The sequence below is a fragment of the Taeniopygia guttata genome, chromosome 3, assembly GCF_048771995.1.
Source record: "Taeniopygia guttata chromosome 3, bTaeGut7.mat, whole genome shotgun sequence".
In the NCBI taxonomy this organism is placed as follows: Eukaryota; Metazoa; Chordata; class Aves; order Passeriformes; family Estrildidae; genus Taeniopygia; species Taeniopygia guttata.
Window position 1 is genome coordinate 93,893,327 of NC_133027.1, and position 15,277 is coordinate 93,908,603.

The following is a 15,277-nucleotide window of genomic DNA, read 5'->3' on the forward strand; positions in this document are numbered from 1 at the left end:
GAAAAGATCAGTTTCTATATTTGTTCCCCAAAGAGTGACTTGCTAACCTAGAAATTCTTCTTTATTTTTTCTCTTTGTATTTGCCTGTAAACATTTTGCCTTGCTTAGTTATCAGTATAGAGAATGTGAAAGATGAAAGCCACCACCTGTCACATCATAAATCAGCCTCTTGCCTGAAGTATTTGAAAGGACAGATAACTCAGCAGAGCCTAGACAAGTAAACTAGCCACCCTTTCCCTCCTTAGGTTAGAGAGGGTCTAAAAATGATAGAATTCATCACTCCAATAGGAAAAATATTTGAAAATCCTATTTTTCTTTAAAAAAAAAATTGTGTCAAAACCAAAAGACATCAACCACAAATCAATACTGAAGCTGCAGAATGGACTCTTTGAAGTGAGTAAGTGGACATCAAACACTATGTTTACATTTTCATGTTTTCCCTCAAGTGCCCTTCCTTGCATGTGGTAGGCAGAATTCAGTCATGCTTTGCTCTAGCAGCGAGCAAGCCTGTGAATGCACAGCAAAGTGCATATTCTCTGCTGCAAAGGGGGTTTGTAAAGCCATATGCTGGAGCGTATGCGCTGCAGAAGCTGTGTGGATGCAGCATTTGAGCCTTTGTCAACAGTTCTTCTGTTTATTAATGGGCTATGATCACAGCAGGCTTCTTGGTTTATGAAAAATAAAAGAGCAATTATGTCTCATCAACGTTGTTTTAAGCAGCAAACACATTTTTGATATGGAACAAAGAGCAAATGTTTACTCAGGCTTGATGAAGGTGAGAAGAGACTCTAGAATGACCACTCATCCAGTGTTCAGGCCCAGTTCCTTTTCTAAAGTGTGTGCTGAAATTTGAAAGAAAAATCTTCAGTGTTCTCTGCCTATTGCATAAAGTAAATGTGCAAAAGGTGGGTGATTTTGTACACTGGGGAGGTGAGAAGGTCATCAAGCCCAAGGAGGCTCCCATATTTCGGTGAATGTCAAAGACATCTGAATGCCTACCTGATATTTCCATTTGAGACAACAGCCCTTGATAGTGTCTGTTCTTTTAGTTAGTGCACATTCTGCTCATGTAGAGTAATTTATTTTCACAAATCAGTTGCCTTAAAAATACCATGAGTTGGGATCGTGTGGGTTGTCTTAGGATGAGTTCCACCATGAAGTTTGTAGTGCAATTATTATGATACTACAAAGCAATTTCTATTGATCTGGTAACAGCAGCTCATCTGTTTTAGGAGGGACTGGAAAAAAGTGAACACTTTTTCTTTTGAGATTAGACTTTCCCTATGGCATTTCTCAGTCTTTGCAGTCCTTCTTTGTCTTTGTGTGCCTGAGGGAAGAAGCTGTTTTATGCTTGATCATTTTGAACTAGCATATTTGGAGAAAAGCATGCCTGACACCTTCGCTTCACCACAGCTAAATATTCCTTTGTATATTCATGTGTCATATAAAGGAATTGTGGAGATGCCTGCTGTGTTTTCAGAATCCACCATGGTAAGTCAGGGCTATCCATCTCCTTCCTGGAGAACTTCCACTCTAGTACACCACAGAAGCACTCTTAATCCTAGCCACAGTAGTGATTTAGTATAACGTGATGTTAGAAATATGACAAAGCAACTTCTTCCAAAATGAAAAAGAAATTAGGGGGATAGCTGAAAGTGCTTTTAAAACCAGCAGCACAACAAGAGAGGGGGGAGAATGTCTGCTCTTGGAGAGAATGATGGATTTGAAGATGCTTTTGTTCAGGCATATAAAAATATTCCAGAGATATTGTCTTTATGTATTATGAAAAAGTCAAGCCACAATTCCTTCCACTGTTGTATTTCCTCCTTTTTTTTTTTTTTTTTAAGTCATGCTTGGGGCGATATTTGAATCAATGGTTTTCCTTTCTTGTCAGCAAAGGTGTTCAAGAAATGAACACCAGATATGTACACAAAGCACACAGATTTAGGAGAGTAAAGAAGTCTAACTATATCCTGGCTAAACTAATTCTTGCCTGATGTCACAAACCTTCTGTACCAAACTGCTGCTGGTTTGTTAAGGGCTCCAGGTGCACCAGTCACACCTGAGCAGAATTCTTGTCTTGTTACCATCATAACACATGGAAAACAATTCCCTCTCTACTTATGTTTGAAGACAGTGGTAGCTGTTAAATTAAGTTAATAGGTTTTGCCCACCAGCATATATAATGTAAGAATTCTCAGGAATGGAGAAAAGGAGAAAAGATTCTTCACTGTGAAGTGACCTGTCAGCAATCTCACTAGTGCCAGATAATAACTCTTAATACCTTCTGTTAGTTAGTCAGAAAATAGAAAAGCACCTTCAATCTTTGTTTTACATGTCTTTGGTTTAGCATTTGCAAAGTTCTTATTTTGAAGAAATGCAGAGGCTTGGGATAAAAAAAGATGAGCTATTACAGGAGGACTTGGCATTTGTTTTACCAACAGTTGTGTGTGACTCAGTGTTGTGTGGTGCTCTGCGTGCTTTTGCATAAGTGTGATTCCAATAATGAATACATTGAGAACTTGGGCTAATTTATTAGCTAGCAATTTGTTTCTGTGTTAAATTTCCTTGTTATTAAAGCACAAATCAGCTCTAAGTCAGAAAAGAGATTAATAGGAAAGATCCTGTTGTAATAACTGAGGATCTGCAGTACCTGTAAAAGATACAAATTAAACCCACCAAAATCTTCTCTTTATGAGTGCTTATGGCATAACTGAGCAGTACCATCATTGCCATGAGCAGGTCTAGCTCTGAAAGTGAAAATGCTGCCTTCCAGCTGATTCCTCTGGCCTGCCGTGAAAGTGCCAGTGAGAACATGCCTGAAACACAGGTTTTTTTTTTTTTTTTGCCTCAGAAAAACAAAGAGAGGAAACAATCATTCCATTCAAAAAAAAAAAAAAAAAAAAAAAACCACCAAAAAACGATAAATCTGTGTACTGACTCCTAATACAAGAAAAAAGAGGAGAGTTGTGAGATCTGCTCTCAAGAAACTGCTTTATTTGAAGCTTTTCTAATGATCAGAAGGAAATCTTGGGTCACTATTATTACGTCACCTGTTTCTTTGCTACTTGCAACTTTGTCTATGACAACTGGTGAATATTTTATGTAAACTGGTTATTTTCCTTTATAAATCTAAGAAAATCAGGCTTAATATAAGAAAAATGAGATGTTTTCAGTAATACATTTAAAAATAAAACTGAACTTTAGAAGAGAACATGAACTTTAGTTCCAGAAGCTGTGGTTACACATTTTCAGTGAATAGCATTGTAGCATTAGTGTAGCATTTAGACTCCAGCCAGTTTACACAGTGTCATAAGCTTGTACTATTGATCTGATGAACTGTGGTACCTAACTTCATGAAATAACTTGCATGTAAATTCACACCTGTAAGTAGGCAGCTACACAACAAGGGATTTACCCTGGACTAAAATTCCCAGTAGTGAAGCTGTACTTACATAAGAAGTAAAAAATAGAAAACCTGGAATTTGTATTGCACTCTGTATGTTGATTCCTCTGATCTCTTTTAGTAGGAATAGGGAAAATCTTTTATCTTCTCTGAATATGTTTGAGGTAAAATTTAATTAACAGTATTTTCTGTAGTCCTGTCTTGTCTGAAAGTCTAATGGATTGCGTTTTGTTGGAAACTACTTCTTCACTGAGATGAACATGAAAGTAGCATGTGATTAACTGAAATAAAAGTAACAAAGCAAACATTCTGTGATGGCAGATAAGAAAAATTACCAAGTGAAAAAAATTAACTAACTTTAAAACAAAAATAAAAATCAGAGTTTTATTTCCAGAGCTTATCCCTTAGCAAAATTTTATATCTGAGAGAAAGTGATTTTCATGCCAGCAGGAGCAAATTCAAAACACATATGGTATTAAAAATTTTATATTAAATCTGGGAAAATTACCTCATAGTCATAAAAATACTTCTATATACTTTACAAAAGGTGAAGTCTAATAGTCAGTATAGCTGCTCAATACATAAGATATATTTGTGTATTAAATATGAACTACATGCATGTTTGTTTTTTAAAAGTATAACTCAAAGTTATTTTGAACATCAACAAAATTGAAATATTACCCAGAACATGTGTTTATAAAAATTGTATCTTTAATAGTATAAAATGATCAGTCTAATTAGGTACTGTAAGTAAGCTGTAGGGATGCAGCTTATTTAGACTCAATATATTGTACTTCACTGCTTATGATACCTAATTGGCATTGTTCCAGTGTATCTTTTCAGGAGGAAATATTCTGAGTTCCAGCTTACATGCTGGCACACTGACCTGGATTTCTCCTAGCCATCCATCATAATTGGCAGCTGCTGCCAGTTATTATATATAGCAACCTGAATAGGTTTGAGAGATGGATATCAGGAATTAGCAGGAGATAAATCTGAAAGGTTGTGGTTTTAGAGATGTAACTACTCAGAGAATAAAAAGGGTTGCTTGGACAGTATATTTTTTAAAAAGAGGTTACACATGTCACATGCAATAGATCAAGTTTAACTTTTTAATAATACAAGTTATTTTCTTAATACTATTCTCTGGAATGGTTTCCCTCCTTTAAGTCTATTGGAATCAGTTGAGATGAATTATCTCTCTATTCTAAGCTGGCAGTGACTGAAGGCACAAATCTTCAGGAAACCTGGAACGGTTTTGCTTTCTAGATGTTCTGTCTGAGAAAAAGATGAAGAATCTTTATCATGACACAAGTGTTTTAACTTTTTTTTTCAGTTCAGCAGATTGAAAAATGCAGGAATCTTTCTGCTGTGAATGAATTAGATCCCATTTGTGGGAACAGATGGATCACCATATTTTAATCTGTTATGTTTTCATTCTACCCCAGATTTATTAGATTTACATTGCACCTCAGAGCTCTAGAGGAAAGCAAGATCTTATTTTCCAAATTATTTATATAGAATGGATAAAGTTTGAGGTGCCTTAATGTAGGAGGCTACAAAGATTGCTGAGAATTTTGGTTGGTTTGGTTATAAGTTCTATATGTTAATAAGCATTTTTCTGAGCATATTCCATTTTCTCTCTATTTCACTAATTCAAATCGAGTTGAATTTTAGGGACTATATCTAATGACTAAAGATTTTTCTCAGTCTTACAGACATTTATTTGTTTCAGGTTATTTCCTTGCAGGTAAACTGTAAACCATTACAAACAGCAATAAATTGCATTCCTTTTCAATCAAGAAATATGCCAGGAGAGCCAGTAAAAGGCATACCTGTGATTTACACCAATCAGAGGGAGATTAAAACCAGCCACATGGGGTAGTGGCAACAGTACATTCTGAGTTCTGTCACTGTAAAACCTGCCTACAAAGCTTTGCAAGCACTTAGGAAAGCAACAATTTTGTGTTTGAGGTCATGCAGAAACACTCTCTGGCACTAGAGCACCGGGTCTTGTGGTCTAGGCTCCAAAATCAGCCAGACTGGGGGTTCTTCTGGAAAGCATAATGTAGATTAGAATGTAGATTATTCAGATAAACTGCTGAAAATTTGTGCTGGCAAAAAAATAAGTAATCAATGAGGATTTAATGCCTAAACAGAGACTGTGCTGTGCTTGCTTCCTTTCTCTGGCCAAGCAGCAGCCAGGTTCTTTTCCGCAGAATGTCCTCAGCAGCAGGTATGGAAAGCAGGTTAAACCTGCAGGCTGACACTTGAGGCACGCTTAGGGAGGTTCTTACGGTTATGTTGGGTTGAAAGGTGACTTTTCTGTCTGTCAGAACACCCAAAATATTAAAGAAATGTAGAGCCTGAATTGTTTTAAAACAAAAAGCATCCTCCCCTCGATGTTGAAGAGGAAAGTTATAGTTATGTACTTTCAAAGTCTATCAAAAATCTAGGAATTACTTGAAGGGAGAAAAGCCTTGTTTTTCAGTCCTGATTAAGTTGCCTGAGGTTCATCAGAACAAGCTGTTTTTTATAGGTGTCTGCAATTAGAATAATTTTCAGCAGCAAAATTCCATTTCCTCGGTGTTCATATCGCTGTTTTAAAGGCATCAAACTCCCCTTGCTCCCACATGAGTTTCAGTGGGGATAGTTGGTCATTTTGCTGTTTAACAAGGGTATCTCTAAGTTTCTCCTTTCACGTATCCCTCAATCTTTTATTTCTTGGTGTACTTCTGAATGGATGATTCTGGGTACACAGAATTCAGGTGGATCTTGTTGCCTTTTATCTCACTGTGTTGTGTCCACCACTGGTATGGTCTGTGGCCAGCCTCTCTGAATATTGAACAGTTATATGAACAAATTGCATATCAATTATTTGAACAAAAAGATGAACAATTGTGCCAGTGCTAGATGAGTTTCTAGATGGGGATTCTGTGATTTAATCCTCCTCTCTGCAATAGATGCAACATGCAATAGATGCATATTTCCTGAACATGTGAGCTGACACATGGAAAGCATGCCCAAATACTTCTAAGAAATGAGCCATACAAATTTGAAGTCTACATTCACATTTGAAGAAATACAGTCTTGCAATACTGTAGTATCTTACGTGTTATCAGTATTTGCTTTCTTGTACATTTATTTCAAAGGATATTTTTTGGACATATCTGTCATTCAGCACAAAAAGGCCAGAAGATCAAGTGGGTCAAAGGCTCTGCTGGTTCTTTTTTGTATCTAATAATTATTTCTCCTCACCAGGTGATTTGTATATTGGAGGAGTGGCCAAAGAAATGTTTAAATCCTTGCCCAAACTGGTGCACGCAAAGGAGGGATTCCAAGGCTGCCTTGCATCAGTTGACTTGAACGGACGGCTCCCTGACCTCATCTCAGATGCTCTCTTCTGCAATGGCCAAATAGAAAGAGGATGTGAAGGTATTAAATATGCTGGTTTTGTTGTTTTTTGGTTTTATATATATGTATGTACATATACTTATATATATATATCATAGTGAAAGTACTGTGCCAATCCTGCAGGGTTTTTTTGATATTTACACTCCATATATCAAGAGACTATATTTTACCTGCTTCTAATTGATCTTGCTTCACCCCTTCTTACATAAAGGCTGTATTTTTTAGTATTATGGAGACAGGCATATGCCTGCCCTAAAGCACAGAGATTAATCTGAGAACATGAGTTAACTTCAGAATGTTAAATGTAGATTCCTTACTTCCCAGTAGCAAGATTTTTTTTCATGTGTTTTGTTTACTAATGTATTTTAATTAATGATAACAACAGTAGCAATTATCTTCAATGAAGTTCTTTCTATCTTCATAACACTCAGGCATTAGTTAATGCTGAGGTATTAGCTAAGTAATTCTAATTTTAAAGCAGACATTTTGAGTTGGTTAATTCAAGGGTAATTTATGAATTTTTTAATACTAATCTTCTATCTTCTGTATTTTTGCTCACCCCTTAGATTAGAATCGGTAGGAACCTTTCTCTCTGAAATCAGTAACAGATAAATATGTTTTATCTCACAATATTATGTCCTTATTGACTCATCTGGTATACCATGAAATTTAAGTGAGGACAGAATTAGAAGTGTATTTCTGATTCAGGAGTGTCAATCTCTAGCTATTTTTCCTGCTGTCATTTGATCCCACATTATTTTTACTATGGTTTATGGAATAATTTGAATACATTTTCTGTGTAATTTATTCACATAATTCTGGATTTTGAGTTTATGTTCAATTTTATATGTTCTCCCTTCTCTCAAGTGCCATTTTTCTCTGGACAGAAAAATGTTTAAATGACATTATAAAATTTATTTCAAGATAGAATCTTATTGATTTTGATATCAAGTTTGTTAAGTAGGCAAATTGATATTATATAAAATCCAAGGAGAGTTGGGTGTTCCTTAAATCTTACGAGATAAAGCTTCCTGGTGGATAAAGTCTATCTCTTTTGTTGTGCTTACAGTGCATTTAGACAGGTGGAACATTTTTGTTCTTTGCCCTACTTTTAGTTAGCAATATAAGTTCTTTTGTTAGTACATAGACACAGACACTAAAGCTACAGGAAAATAGAAGATGGGAATTTTGCATATGTCTTTCAGGAGTGCAAAAATATGTATTTGTTCGCCACTGAGTTTAGAAAATTGGATTCTGCTTTCTGAATGGTTTTAGCAATTCCATCCCTGCACCATCCTTCCAGAGAGTCAAAGTATGTCTTAACTCCATCATGCATTTCATAGCTTCTTTTGAAATTATGTAATTTCCTAAATGAATTTTCAAAGAAATATTGCCACAAGCCTGGTGTGTGAGTTAATTTTTTAAACCACTGGCTTAACTTCAGCTATCAGTGGATTTTATAAAGCTACCAACAATTTAATAAAGGCCATAAAGCTATTGTCCTTTTTGGTAGAGAGTGAGTTTTTCCAACACCAAAATCACCTGACACAACAAACTGGTCAAACCAGATGTGCTTCCTGGCTCCCAGAGAGCTGTCTCCTCTAAAGTCTTCTGCCTGCAGAAGGAAATCTTTAACAGCACGGAATGAAATATCCCCTTCCAACCTTTCTGCTTAACCTTGCAAGTTATCTCCTCCATCTCACTTGTTTACTTCAAGTCCTCATGTCTGAGCCATCTGTCAGTCTTTTGTTTGCAGACCATTGATTCAGATTTCCAAAAAAGTGTTCCGCCACCTAAAAGATGATTTAGGTCACTTGTGAATTCAGGTGCCTCCTAGAAAACTCTTGCATGCCTCAAGCTGCTCCTGCCTCTGCTGCTGTGTCCAGCCAGGATTGTCTCCATCCTTACAGAGCTGAGAGTTCTGCACCAATCTCACCCTGCCATGGGATGTGCAAGCCCTGGAAGTCACCTGAGACTCGGGTCCAAAGAGCTCAGGACACAGCAGCAGAAGTAATTTCAGAAGTATTTGTCACCACGACTCTCAATCCCAAAGACAGCTGGGATATGCCCAGTGTTAAGGCATCAGGTTCTGGAAAATCTGTCTTGAGAAGTGAGGCACTTGGATTTGTTGTTTTTCAGATTTATGGGATTGAATTCCTCAACTTTCAGGTACATATCAGGGGGCAAAAAAAGGACAAAAAATCTTTTTCTCTCTTCTGTCAAACTGTCAAACTCTGAAGCCATAATGTACTTCTAATTAATTTTATCTGTTAGATTTTGTACTTAAAATATTTATTTTTCTCAATAATTTGATGGTCATAAGTGCATTAAACATTTTAAGCAAGGCCACCAAGGGGATTGCTGTGGCAAGTTGGAAGGTTTGCCTTTTGAAGCTTCAGCCACAGGCAGAGAGATATCTCTATCATTAAACATGAAATATAATTTACACTTGGGAGAAACACCTTCATGACAAATTTCCAATGACTAGAACAGATAGAAGCTAACAACTAGAAGGATAAATATGCTAGTTAGCTCTTTGAATTGTTAATGGCAAACCCCAAAGCCAGTTTGTGTCAACAGTGTTTTCCTCCAGTCAAATTAATTGTACTTCCTTTTCCCACTTAAAATAAAATATGATACAACCATAGTTTTTATATAGTTATAAGAAAAATGCACTGTGTATATGTGCATATAAAATGTAATTTGTATATTATATGAACTCCATGAAAAAAAATCACAGTATTAACATACATAAAGATTCTTGATGGTAAGATAGAAAATTTGTTTTAATAATATATTGTAATAGATATATGTATCAGTTTATAATGTTTAATGTTATATATATTGCATGTAAGCCCTCACATAGGACAAATGTAAAGGAGATCACAAACTCAGTCAATTAAAAAGTCTGCAGTGAAGACTGAATAAATTAGAATATTTAAAAAATTGAATATGAAAAAAGAAACAGTGCTAGATAAGGGTGTGTTTCAGTATTTTTGCTAACTACCTTATTACTTCACTATATATAAATATAGGAAAAGATTAATTTGTTAGGGTAAATATCATAGTATTTACCACCATTAAACAGTCATCTGTTCTTTGGGGAAAAATAATCCTACTTTTGCTAAAAGAAATGCTTATATGCAATGCTTATATGCAAGCAAGCTGTGATGGCAATTTTAGAATAATGACTAATATGGATAAGCCAAGAGTGCTAAGAATCAATTTAATACAAAAAAAAAAAAAACAAAAACAAAAAAAAACCCTCATTTTTTTAGCAAGACTGTATCAATATTTTTTTCTAAATATGTGTTTTCACATGCACTTCCTAATGTGCCTACAGGGTCCTGTAGTTTATGTACTTTCAAGTCCTTGTGACTTCTGCTCTACTTTTGCAAAGATGAGGAAATTCAACATTGCATAACTAAAGTGTAAATAAATCCATGAATATATAACATTTAGACACCTACAGATATTTTCACTTCAGCTTTGTAAAGTTTCCGAGTAGCAGAATCTGGTGAGAAAAGCTGTGTCTTGTCAGCTGCGGGATTCTGTCATTATAATCCTCTGCTCAAGAAAGGGTGATGTAATGCCCAAATGTTTCAACTTCTGGGCTCAGAACTCCAAAGAAAAGGAAATCACTATCTAATGTCTGCCCGCTGCAGTCAGCTATACGTGGTGGTGGTATTTTTTTGTTATTATTATTATTGCTGCTACTACTACTATTATTATCCTAATGGGAGAAAGTCCAAGGCAGGGATGCAGGGATACCCTGCCCTCCCTCTCAGTGACTTTGATGACTGTTCAGGCCCTGCTTTAGAGCTTGAGCTGTGCCTCATTTAAAAGAAGAGGCCATGGAGCTGACTTAAATCTTATTGATATGGATTTTTTTTAAATACCAGCAAATCAAAAGAAAATCCCACACTGAGATACTTAAAGGTCTAATTGAAAAAAAAGTTATGAGGAGTTCTCTCTGGGGTGTGATTTTTAATTTATTTATGTAATCTTTGGACCAGCTTTGCTCTTTTACCCTCAATGACTGACTGTGGGAATTTCAGACAGATATTGATGTACCTTCTCCAAAACAATTTGGGACAATTTTATAATCCCAGAATCAAATTTTTCCTTGTAGTTTCAAGAGTTAGTGTGAAATGTGTGTGAGAGCTCATAGTAAACTGTGGTTCGCAGTCTGTATTTCAGTCTTCATTCACCAGCCACAGAGAAAAGCCTAGAAAAAGGCAGACCACAGAGGATGATGGTGCTAATTATTCTTGAATTCAGTGTATCTGAACATGACAAAGGGCTAGTCAGGATTCAGCCATGCATTTACTCTGTTAATGCATTCATAGCTATCCAAGGAAGGAAAAACCCCACACTTTTAATTTTCCTCCATTACATGTCATCAGCTCAATTAACCATTATATTTCTAGTAAAATACTGGCAAATTACTGCTTTCTTATTTTGGCTTGCCTGAAGATTTATGGCTATTAGCATTAATTTGTTTGCATTATATGGCATTTCTTTCTCTCTTTAACAGCAGCATGCACTTTATTCTGAATGTTTTTTTTCTGTGTTTGCTGCCATTTCAATATTGCTTACTAACATTTACTATATTTTGCTTTTTTTTATTTTGCTGACAAAGTTGCATTGATGAAAGCTGATTTGCAAGGTAGATAGCCCTGTGTGTATTAAACAAGACTGAAACCCCCAATGCACAGTTGGATTTCTGCAATAAATGCTCTGTACATTTCAGAATTAAAGTGTGTTATTTCGTTGCTGATTTTGCCTTTCACACCTCTAAAACAATGGGCTAAATGAACCTTCATTTTCCAGCATTGCTTGCATAAAGGCTTTCAGTCTTGAATATGTTTGTATAGTGATTGCTTTAGTGCTTTGATCATTCCTTTTTGAAATTTCTTTATATTTCAGTAGTCTAGTTATGATTCTCTAGAAATAGAGTAGCTTTATTTTTTCATGTGTATGTCACATTTTTGGCATGCCAGTTCATTAGTAGTCTGATTTTCTGCATTTCCCCTTTTAGAAGGAACCTGCATGGGATCCCCAAAGCATGTGAATCGGTTCTTGTCAACATTCCAGCCAAAGAATCCCAAACTTCTCTGAATTTCAGACCTAAATTATTTAAAATAATTTGTGTGATTAAAATAATTGTAATAGCGTAGCTTCCTTATATTATTTCTTAGAACTTGTTTCATTTTTCTATTTCATTATCCAGTCTTTCATATCCCAGAGTTTTGATTCCTGTGACATCTGGCTTTGCTGTTTGAAATGTATTTACAGGAAGAAATAATTAAGTTTTTAGACAACATTTTGCCAGACACGAGATTAACAAATAACTGACAACAAAGTTAACTCTACCTGGAATAATTCTGCTTCTGTTTTGTGCATTCTTATGTGTTTGACATAGTGATCTTACAACTAAAGCAACCCCCCACCCCTTTTAATGTTACATGCTGCTCCAAAACCAGTGAGTTTATGTGCATTTGACTTGGTAACTCTTTGCTCATTTGATTTGAGATGTTGGCAACTACTCAGTGTGACCCACGGGGAAGTACCTTGCTTTGGGAGACGAAGTGCAAGTCCTTTTTTGTGTGTTCTCATTAGGCCCCAGCACAACGTGCCAAGAGGATTCCTGTGCAAACCAGGGCGTGTGCCTACAGCAGTGGGATGGATTCAGCTGTGACTGCAGCATGACCTCCTTTAGTGGACCATTATGCAATGACCGTAAGTACATGAAAAAATGTCCCTCTGAAAACCTGAGGCAACATTTGAAGCAAGTGCCTAAAGCTTTATGTTGTTTTAATATTAGATATTTAACTGGACTTGTAAACCCTGTGCAAATCTCTAAGGCTTGTGGTAAGAATAAAGAATATGCTTTATAAAGTTTGGACAATTTGTAGTATCAAACACAGGCAGAACTTGGTTTTGTTGCACTTGATTCCAAGTCTAATATACTGATAGCTACCTGTTTGATGCGGTCCCTTTCCTGCATAAATATTTCAAATGGATTTTTTTTTTCCTGATGGAAAACACATTTTACATTTTGTTATCTTAATGTAGCACTATCACAAGGGCTATAATTACTGTGAAACAGTTGAGAAGGTTTATTATCTCCCTTTGTGGATTTCTTTAGGTGACACACTAAATATGCCAATAATAAAAGCATGCTGAGTATTTTAGTTCTTTTAGATTTCATCTGAATAACACACAGCAACCATCTGGTCTTCCAGGAAAAGCTTAAATGTGTCAAAAATAAGAGTCCTGATTCACCAGCTTCATAATGTAGTTTTATTCCAACCTAACCTTATTGATCTAAATAGAATTATGCAGGAGTGATGGTGGAATAATAATGGGAGCCATAATATTCCATGGAAAATGATAAAAGTAAGCTGCTGACTTTTGTTTTTAATTTATCACATTTGTAATATCCAAATATTGCACATTTTTTAATCCATTAGAAGATGGAATTTCTTTAAGACATTTTTATTTCTATTTGTATACATTTATCTGAAAAAAATTACTGATAATAGGAAGTGTTGTATAACTACCTAGGCAATTATTCTGGATCTTTCTCTCTTGTTCTGGTTCTGCACTCTACAGCAAGGCATGCCATCTTGGACAAACCCAAAACCAGCAGAATATTTATAATCTGAATTTTTTTTTGGCTCAAATTGTGTTTATCGCAGGGCTAGGAAATTAACTGTATGCAGAAGCTAATAATTCATTCCCATGAAAGTTCCATAGTTTGAAAACCAGGGAAAGGATGAAAGGACTCATTCTATTTCTGTGCAGTTGCTCTTATGGTAGAAATGAAATGTGGTGTAGAAAAACTTTCAATGATTTGAGCAAAGGTTTGGGTTTACTTTATGTATATGAGTTTTCACTTCCCAGCAATGTGCATGATTAGTCATATTGCTAACATACATTTTTAAAGTTTCATCCCCCTACCTACTACAAGAGAAAAATGTTCCTGTTTTGCTTTTATGTTATTATTTCTATTTTGTGATGTTTGGAGTTGTTTCAGAAGTAACTAAAACCTGTGAAGAGAAAGTTGCAGATATAGCATCTAAAAAAGGAAAAACTCAGTTTATAACTTTTAGTAGTAATTGTTGTGTGGACCTGGAATGTTCTATTAATTATTTCTTCAAGTGACAGGTAATGCATAAATTTGGCAAATTGATGAGCTTATTTAAGAAAGATATTTACTTGCCATTTATACAGTAACATCATGGACTACATGCAATTGCACACAATTGAGATATTCCACAATATGCCATGTCTGATGATGGGAAAGGAGTCCTTTTAGAAGCTGGTTGCTAAAAATACTTACTTTATACCCAGAAAAAAAAAATAACTAATTTTTTTTTATCACAATCATAAAATATAAATTTCTCCTCAATACAGATGTTTTGTAATGGATTGTAGAGTCTAGAAAATATAATACATTTGCCTTCTGCTTTATCTTGGCTCCTTAGATTTGTTCAGTTACCAAAAAGAATCTTTGAAACCCATCTAACAAGACAGAATTTTTGTAGTGGTAAATTTGCCAGAAAGGAGGAAAAATGATGCTGTCAGTGTCATCTGCATGCTCCGAGCCTGCTCTCTGCTGTTTTTGGGAAGAGCATAATAGGAAGAGAAATGATGAAATGTTACTACAGATTTTGAAATGTGGCCCAGGCTGCACGCCACAGACTAAACTTTGTGGCACTGAAATAAGACAAATTCCCTTCATGTGAGGAAACCTTCCAGCGACAGGTCTGGAATAGCAGCTGCTTGTTGCTGAAAATGCATCCCCTTCAGGAAGGATGTAGGCACCTTCCTGAGCATCTTTCCATTGCAGATTGTGCGTGGAGCAACACTGCTTGACAGAATCTCAGATTTAACCCAGTCTTGCTACTCAAGCAGGCCCTTGGCTTAATTTACACATGAATATACTGTTTTATTTAAAATGGAATGCTTAAGACATCAAAATCTCATAGACAGAGATTTTTTTTTAGACTCAAACCCCAACAATTGACCACTTAAAAATAAGTGTCAGTGGTAATAGGAGAAGCAATTAGAAGTACTTAGTCCCTCACCCAAGGTGATGGTATCTCTGTGAAAACACAGTTAGAAAGTGTGCCATTCTTGCCAAAATGCTGGACAGATGAAGGAGGAGGGAACAAAACAACAGTCAGAGAAGAGGCAGTGGGTGTTCAGGTGGGTGGGTGTTTCACTCTCAGGCAGGATTTAACCCATCATACCTCACTTCTGTTTTGTTCCACAAGTTCTTAGAGGACATACCTAATCAGAAATTTCAGTGATAAGGTTGCCAAGGTGAGAGGGGAGCTGTCCAACCCCTCTGTTCAGAGCAGAGTCAGATTGCACAAGTTGTCTGGGTCATCCTCTACAAAGATGAAGGCTCCATAACCATTTTGGGAAACCTGTCACAGTGCTCAT

General features: G+C 35.9%; 1 protein-coding gene across 33 annotated transcripts in view; it reads left to right on the top strand.

Annotated features, from left to right (window-relative positions):
- The window catches only part of NRXN1 (neurexin 1), a 668,143-nt gene that overhangs the window by 322,180 nt on the left and 330,686 nt on the right, over positions 1–15,277 (top strand). For 18 of the 33 annotated variants that reach the window (XM_041714827.2, XM_030269664.4, XM_041714828.2 and 15 more), the window contains 2 exons: positions 6,668–6,841; positions 12,443–12,562. In XM_041714827.2, coding sequence (XP_041570761.1) covers positions 6,668–6,841; positions 12,443–12,562 — 294 coding nt within the window. Of the gene's footprint in view, positions 1–6,667; positions 6,842–11,462; positions 11,490–12,442; positions 12,563–15,277 lie in introns of all 33 variants that reach the window. The other 15 variants (XM_030269639.4, XM_030269642.4, XM_030269660.4 and 12 more) reach the window with 1 other exon arrangement.